Source organism: Triticum aestivum, chromosome 4B (assembly GCF_018294505.1).
Source record: "Triticum aestivum cultivar Chinese Spring chromosome 4B, IWGSC CS RefSeq v2.1, whole genome shotgun sequence".
Taxonomy (NCBI): domain Eukaryota; kingdom Viridiplantae; phylum Streptophyta; class Magnoliopsida; order Poales; family Poaceae; genus Triticum; species Triticum aestivum.
Window position 1 is genome coordinate 626,806,502 of NC_057804.1, and position 8,472 is coordinate 626,814,973.

General features: G+C 48.9%; 2 protein-coding genes across 2 annotated transcripts; both read left to right on the forward strand.

Annotated features, from left to right (window-relative positions):
- The first annotated feature begins 1,902 nt into the window (after positions 1-1,902).
- On the forward strand, positions 1,903-5,304 carry LOC123093687 (mitochondrial outer membrane protein porin 6). The gene is made up of 7 exons (XM_044515699.1): positions 1,903-2,105; positions 2,268-2,347; positions 3,022-3,089; positions 3,203-3,313; positions 3,792-3,878; positions 4,111-4,319; positions 4,748-5,304. The coding sequence occupies exons 2-7, from the start codon at positions 2,299-2,301 to the stop codon at positions 5,046-5,048; spliced, it is 825 nt and encodes a 274-aa protein (XP_044371634.1). The 5' UTR covers positions 1,903-2,105; positions 2,268-2,298; the 3' UTR covers positions 5,049-5,304.
- A 309-nt stretch (positions 5,305-5,613) lies between these two features.
- LOC123093688 (uncharacterized) lies at positions 5,614-7,152 on the forward strand. The gene is made up of 5 exons (XM_044515700.1): positions 5,614-6,210; positions 6,332-6,403; positions 6,487-6,611; positions 6,724-6,796; positions 6,900-7,152. Exons 1-5 carry the CDS (start codon positions 5,866-5,868, stop codon positions 7,002-7,004), a joined length of 720 nt encoding a protein of 239 aa, XP_044371635.1. The 5' UTR covers positions 5,614-5,865; the 3' UTR covers positions 7,005-7,152.
- The last annotated feature ends 1,320 nt before the right edge of the window (positions 7,153-8,472 follow it).

Below are 8,472 nucleotides of genomic sequence, written 5' to 3' on the forward strand. Positions count from 1 at the left end.
GATGAAAGTAGGCGCCACGGAAAGACCCTTGTCGGGGCCCCGGCAAGACCCTTGCCGGGGCTACGGCGAGGCCCTTGCCAAGGACACCCGTAGGGCCACCATCGGGCCCACGCCAATCCAAACCTCCACCACCGTTCGCATGCAGCTGCCGACCCAACCAGTTGGGCAGGCACCTGCGTGGCAGCAAGCGGATCTTCGTGGAGACCCACCGCCGCGCCACCTCAGCTGCCTGCCTGCCTACATGGCACCACGGGCACCGCTGGCCAGGCGCGTGTCGACACAAAAGGGAGCGGCGACGAATGAGACTGGGCTCTCCCCCGTCCCCGATAAATCAAGGACACCTAAGCAAGACGCATTAAATGCGTCTTGTCATGTAATGCGAGGGATAAACTCGTATCACTGTACCTTTTCCACCTCCTGTGTGCCACTGTGGCAACCCCTTTCCCTATAAAAGGAGGCCCAAGGCGACCAGGAGGAGGATTCGGCTTTTTGGAGCTCCTCACGCCCCATTGCTAGCCCAAGAACACAGATAAACAAACCACCAAAGCAGGAGTAGGGTTTTACGCATCCCTCGAAAACTCTACCCTCGAAAACTTTTGTGATCTCCTATACTTGTGGGTTATCAAGACAAGGCACACAATAAGTCTGGTACACAGCATGACATACTTTATAGAACCTATGGCTGAGGCATAGGGAATTGCTTTCATTCTCTCTCTATATTTTGCCGTGGTCGGGTTTTGAGTCTTACTCAACTTCACACCTTGTTATACAGGCAATAACCCTTTCTTTGACTGACCCATTTTTGAACTTTCTTCAAAACTTTGTCAAGGTATGTGCTTTGTGAAAGTCCCATTAAGCGTCTCGATCTACCCCTATAAATCTTGATGCTCAATATGTAAGCAGCTTCACCGAGGTCTTTCTTATTCAAGTATCCCTTTATGCTATCCAGAAATTCTATATCATTTCCAATCAATATTATGTCATCCACATATAATATCAGAAATACCATAGCTATCAGCGATGCTGTCTGAACTAGAAGTTTCGTATGTTCATCCACAACCTAAGCCACATCCATGGTGTGCAGGCGCTATCGACCCTAAATGCTCCTATCGAACGACCTATCACATAAGAAAGGCGGGGGGATGGGTAGCTTACCAGCTTCGGTGTCAGTGGAGACATGGCATAGACGAGGATGGCCGGAGGGAGTCGAGGAAGAAGGGGGGAAGCAGCTGTAGCTGGTAGGGAGTGGTGTTGCCGCTCCAGGTCGGATCTGATTCACTGCCGCCGTTGCAGCCGCATATCTGAGTCGCCGCCGCCGCCGGTGACAACAACAACAGAGGAGGGTTTGTACTAAAGTTAGAGGTGAACGAGTAAATTGGGTGGTGAGGGTATATTTGGCGCCCCCCTGCCTCGGCTGATTTTCCCCCTTACACCGCGCCCTACGCCGCTTCTTCATTTTCCGCCCGACTCAGCCTGGCTCGCCGGAAACGACCGATTTGGCCGTTCCCAGCGAGCCAGGCTCTAGGGTGCTTTAAGTTCCGTGCAGATGCGAGGCAAGCCGCCCTGCAGGCAACCAAAGATCCATTTTCATCCCGCTCGGACCTGATTTGGCTGTATGCAGCCAACCAAACGCGCCCTGAGCATCCTTCTCTAGGGTGACCTTAAGAAGTGAGCGGTTGATCTGGTTTAGCGTTCACAACGCACGGAGGCCAGTGAGGAAATTTCTCCATTCCTACACCAACTACGCACTTCAAAGTTTTCTTCAAGAAAAATATACCCTGTTTAGTTTGAAAAATAGACGCAGTTTGTTTTTGGTTTAAATTTGGTTTTGCTTCGGGCGCACGTCCCAAACACCCATCTCCTCGTGGCTACAGACTCCTCGCCGTTGTTTTCTTTCGAGTGCCCGTCCCGAGCCCGTGACCTACCCAACCCAACCCAACCCGACCCGGCGCGGATCTAAAATCTATCTCTGCCAGCCACCACGCGCCTGCCCTACAGCCGCCACCGACGCCTCGCCTCTTCCCCTTCGACGGTCGCCGCCGCCGTTGATCGCGCGCCTGCCGTCTCCGCCCCGTCCGCGGTCTTCCCCCCCATTGGGTCTCGAGGTACGAGCTCGTTTGCACCCCGCTGATTTTCCCAACCCCACTGATCTCCACGATTCCTGGCTGCCCGGCGCGCCGCCTGGATCCGCCCCTGCCGACTCCGCTGCCTCGCCGTGGCGTCGATTGATCATGTTGCTGATATGCCCAAGTTTTTCTTGTCCACAGATAGGGCTTGACCTGCTGCTAGCTGGGAAGGATGAGCAAAGGCCCGGTTCCGTTCCCCAGCTTTGGGAAGAAAGCAAAAGGCAGGCATCTTCCTCTTCCCGAGCACTCAATTGTCACACCGCATGCCAACCTATGCACCTTGCTGATTCAATTTTATTATTGTGGCTGGTCCTAAGAATGCAGGGTATTTCTTGGTATCTTTTAGAGTTTTATTTACTTAAGACAGCAGCATATGTTCCAACAAGATGCATAGCACTCGCTTTGAATCCAGTGCAATTAATCGCTTTGCTCATTGTTAGTGGAACCATATGATAGTTTCTGAACGGATAAATAGAGAGATACTCTCATCTCAACTTCCTTTTCAGTTACTGCATTAATTTGATGTGTAGTCCCATATATTACCCACCAACTGTAAACCGTTGTTGCATTCATATGATCGGCACGGATGGACTGTATCTATAAAGAAATAACGGCTGAACTCCGAGGGAACCCTGTATATGGCCCAACCGTTATGTGGAATGGGATTTGGATTGCTGATTGCTCATATTGTTTTAGCATATCTCGTTGTTTTACCGATAGATTGAGCAATAACTGTTTCCTGCCTTTATCTGATGTTGCCTGCCAAATACAGATTAATGCTGTGCCTTTTTATGTTGGTTTTCGGCATTATTAAGCTTTCGTCTGGTTGTACTTCTTGTCATCTAAATCTATGAGTGTCTTCCAGTAACCGTCTCATATGTTTATTTCTCTGTAGATCTCTTGTACAAGGACTACAATTTTGACCAAAAGTTTTCATGGTCAACAACTAGCGAATCTGGTTTGGTAAGACATTCGCCATTTAGCCCATTGCAGTTTTGTGTGTGTGAAGATAATGTCCTAACTACCTGCTTGCTTGTTAGCTAAAAATACATTGCCTTTATTATATTATATTGCAGGGCATCACAGCCTCTGGTGTGAAGTTCGATGAGCTGTTCATTGGTGACATACGGGTACAACATAAAAGTGGTAGGAATACTGTTGATGTCACAATCGATTGCGATTCCAAAGTAAGATCCTTGTAAAGTTTGGTTCTCTATTCTTGTTTACATGCATGTATTTAGTACAAAGACTACAGTGTATTATTGCTTATATTTTTCTCAAATAGGGGCTGCTAATTTGGCCTCATTACAGCCTCATAAATGTATATTAGAAGACGAAATAGGAAGTAACATGCAGTGCCAAAATAAGTAGGACGTATGTTTTAATTTGGCTTTTGGTCAGCTGAAATTGTTGAATGTTATATGTAATGCTGGACGGCCTTCCGTTTTGAGTTTTGAGGCTATAAAGAATGTACTGCCATAGCCAACTTGTTGATTTCTGAATGTGAGATTTAGATAGACTATCATACCTATGCAGCTGTGTTCTTAGCTCATTCTTTCATTCTGAAGACTGAATATTCTTATTTTTCCAATCATCCTAACTTATGGCATGTCAGAAGTAAACATCGTCTATCTATGTATCTTACTAGAGTCTTTGCTCCTGCAGGTATCAACAGCGGTCACTTTTGATGAAGTAGTCCCTGGTTTGAAGACTTCTTTCGGCTTCAAGGTTCCTGATCAAAAGTCAGGGAAGGTGGGTATATTTTGCTTTGGAGGGATAATCAATTTTACTGAAAACATAAGAAGTAGGTGCTGTAGTAAACGAGTAATGCATTCAGCGAGTCTAAATAAGCTGGATTTGAATCCTTTTTCATATTATATTTATCTATTGCCTGTAAATTGGCTTATAACCAACATTCAACCCCACCACTTCTCCATATCGTGTTAATTCCACTGTTTTTCTACTAATTACTGTTCATTGTCAGCTCGATTTGCAATACCTTCATGATCGCTTCGCACTGAATTCAACCATTGGCTTGACTTCGGCACCTGTGATCGAGCTGGCAACAACTATTGGCACAAACGAACTTGCTGTCGGTGCCGAGGTTGGTTTTGACAGTACTTCAGCTTCTGTTACCAAGTACAACTCAGGTGTCAGCTATACCAAGGATGATTTTTCTGCCGCCTTACAAATGTAAGTCTTTGCAAGTTTCTGCTTTGTTCAAGGCTTCAAGCATACATGATCTGCATTGTGACACATTGCACGAATGTACCTATTACATCTTTCTGCTTGCAAAACTTGCCCACATAGTTGTTCGGTATTGCTTTAGAATATAGCAACAAGGAAGAGCTTGACTTTCAGGTTGGGCTGAAGTTTTAACCCGTAGCTGATTAAAGTATCATATAGGATAATACTGGTAACTTTTAGGGCAGCAGCACCCATACAGTGCATTGAGATGTCTGTCTCTAGGATTACAGACATTTTCTCTTGCTAAAAACTCCACCTGACGTGTCTTTCCTATGTTGGATATCTTCTGCAAGTTTGATGACCGGATGCATTTTGGTTAACAGAGCTCTCGCTTGCCGTTCGTTAACAAACTTGCTTTGTTTTTTGCTACACAGGGCTGATAAAGGCGAGACCCTGAAAGCTTCCTACATCCACCTGTTCAGCCCGAGCAGCGCAGTGGCGGCCGAGGTAACGCACAGGTTGAAAACAAAGGAGAACTACTTCACCATCGGGAGCTCCCATGCGCTCGACCCCTCCACGACGCTCAAGACGAGGTTCAGCAACAGCGGGAAGGCTGGGCTCCTCTGCCGGCACGAGTGGAGGCCCAAGTCGTACGTGACCCTCTCGGCCGAGTACGACCCCAAGGTGGTGAGCTCGCCGTCAAGGTTCGGCGTGGCCGTGGCCCTCAGCCCCTGATCACCCGCCGGCCCGCATCCTCTCCCTGTACAACAGCGCCAGCATTAAGCACGCCGCTCCGCTCGTATATGTCGGAGCCATAACTCGCCGATGATTCTTTTTGGTCTCTCTTTTTTTGGGTGACAACGGTATTGGTATTGGCCCACGGAAACCTTGTCTAGGAGTTGGGCTCATTTTTGCGGGATTTCTCCGATTAGCCTGCCGGCCGGCGAAGTAAGGGGGCCGGGAACTGGAAATATACAGAGGTTTTGTATCAGGCATGCGCTTTTGGCCACCCCACCCGATGAAATTCTGACTTGGTGCTCGGGTTTGCTCGAAAATCGTCGCGTCTACTGCCTGGGGCGTCTCAGGGTGAGTGATTGTTAGTTTGACATCGTTTTTCTCCCTGACGTGTTTTTGTCATGGCTCATCTTTATGCTGAAAGTGTGGTGAGATGGCCCTGTTTTTTGGTTTCTCTGGGGGAATTTTGGGCTTTTGCATTGTCCTGGATGGCCTGTAGACCAATGATTTGCGTGGTGGGGTTGGTATGGGCACCATTGGGGGTGGGACTAGTGACCAGTGAGGGACCGAGGACAGTGGCAAATCAAATCATGGGTTCCCCGTGACTTGTCCTGTGTGTCACCTCACCTACTACCACGGTGTGGGGTGGGGGTGCGCGTGGCCTCCTCGCGTCACTTGGCCCGGCGCTCTCCACGCTCCATCGTCGCCCGCCCCGTTCTCCTCGCCCCCAACTCTATCCTCCCCACCGACCCACCATCACCCGACTGACTAAAACCCCAGACGTCTCGGAGGTTTCAGCAGCACGAGAACCACGGTGATGGGGGCCGTGACAATGGCGAGCAGCTCCCTCGTCCTTCGCCCGCGGGCGTCGTCGTCGTCGCCACCGAGTCCTCGTCGTGCGCCCACGCGCCGGGCGGCATTGCCCGCCCTGCGGCGCCACCTGGGCACGACCACCACCGACACTCCGCGGGAGGTGGCTGGCGAGACGAGGGCGGCGACGACGACGTCGCGGCTCTACTCGCTGGCGCCGTACCCGCTGCTGCTGGCGGCGCTGCTGCCCGGGGCGGAGCCCATCAGCGCGGCGTTCGAGCCCTTCGTGGAGCTGGTCAGGACCTTCAGCCTCCCCGACTGGCTCGTCCACTGGGGCCACCCCGGCAACATGGTGCTCCCTGCTCCTTCCTCAGCCTTGAGTTCATCATACAAAAACACTCTCGAATCATCACAGGGGCAAGGTACAAAAATGAAAATCTTTCCTGACAACCGTTTTTCTTTCTTTGTTTCAGGCCGTGGTGCTGTTCGCAATGGGTGGGTACGGGACATACCTGGGGTTCAGGATCAAGCTGTCCGACGACCCTGTAAGTAACTCGTACAGCATTTATCTATATGCCAGCACCGGTAATCTGGAACTGACACCAAAATCACAACTGCATATGCACAGGAGGAGAAGGCCAAGGCCAAGGACCTGCACCCCAAGCTCCTCGGCGGCATGTTCTTCTTCTTCGCCCTGGGCGCCACCGGCGGGGTCACCGCCCTCCTCACCTCCGGCAAACCCATCTTCGAAAGGTACTACACATGTCTCACAATTCAGAAATCACAACATATGCCATTACCACCAACCAATACTACACTAGCCTGGCTGCAACTCAAAGTGACCCCTTGGCAATGGCTTCTGCAGCCCTCACGCGGTCACCGGTGTCATCGGCCTTGCGCTCCTCACCGTGCAGTCTCTCCTGCCAACATTGTTTGAGGTAACTTTTGAGACTGTAAATTCAGAACGTGCAAGGAAAACTCCTCCACAGCAATGGTTCACATCGATAGATAACCTGTGAATTGTGATGTTTGTTTTGTCAGGGGAACCCTGGGCTGAGAGGCGCGCACGGCCTGCTCGGCAGCAGCATCATGACGCTCTTCCTTTTCCACGCCGCGTTTGGGCTGCAGCTCGGCCTCAGCTTCTAATTAGCTCGTGCGTGTGTGCGTGGCTGGTGTTAATTCGTTTGGGTTTTGTTTCTGTGTGTGTGCTTGCTTAGAAGAAGTAAATTCATCTCCCACAGTTTCTCATTGTCTTTGTTACTACCTCCGCCTTGATTTACTAGTCCCCTTCGTATTTAGGGTCATATTTTGACCATGGTTTTACTAATAAGAATATAAGTTTTACATAGCAAAAACAATATCATCGGAAACTATGTTCAAATACGAATTCAATGATATAACTTTTGGTGACATGCATTAACATTTTCTTAGCAAAATTTATGGTCAAAGTTTGACACAAAATACAAAAAGGACCAATAAATTAGGACGAAGGTAGTACTAGTAGTACTGTCAAGAAAACGATTTCCCAATTTACGTACGTGCATGTATGCATTATTACAACATAATTTCTTTCCAGGACCATGTATTATAATGCGCGATCTTTTTTAGAACCATGAGGGGGTTTGTGTATACAGAAACAGAAGTAGTGAAGATATAAGCTGATGTTACTTTTGTTTCTATATAAAATCTACGCATGCCCCATCGCAATTAAATGCCTAAATTAGGATCCTACAAAATCGGGAAAGAGGAGAGGTGAAAATAGGAAATGGAAAATTGACAACCTGCAGGAAATAGCAAACGGCAGCCAGGAAATCAGAAAAGATGGAAGGCCAGTTGAAAGGATCGATATAGTTGACTAGAGAGGGGGGGGGGGGAGGGTTGAATAGGCAACTAACAATTTTTAGCTTTTTTTTTATCAAATTAAACTTTGCATCAAAGTAGGTTGTCTAGATATGCAACTAGGTGAGCAACCTATATGATGCAACAACAACAAGCACACAAACAAGCAAGGGAAGTAACACAAATAAGCTTGCAAAAGTAAAGGCACGAGATAACCAAGAGTGGAGCCGGTGAAGACGAGGATGTGTTACCGAAGTTCCTTCCTTTTGAGGGGAAGTACGTCTCCGTTGGAGCGGTGTGGAGGCACAATGCTCCCCAAGAAGCCACTAGGGCCACCATATTCTCCTCACGCCCTCACACAATGCGAGATGCCGTGATTCCACTATTGGTGCCCTTGAAGGCGGCGACCGAACCTTTACAAACAAGGTTGGGGCAATCTCCACAACTTAATTGGAGGCTCCCAACGACACCACGAAGCTTCACCACAATGGAGGTGACCTCAACCGTCTAGGGTGCTCAAACACCCAAGAGTAACAAGATCCGCTAGGGATTAGTGGGGGAAATCAAATTTCTCTTGGTGAGAGTGTAGATCGGGCCTTCTCAACCAATCCCGAGAAAATCAACAAGTTTGATTGGCTAGGGAGAGAGATCGGGCGAAAATGGAGCTTGGAGCAACAATGGAGCTTGGTAGTGGAAGAGGTGGTCAACCAGAGGAAGAAGACACCCCTTATATAGTGGAGAGACAAATCCAACCGTTATCCACTTACTCAGCCCG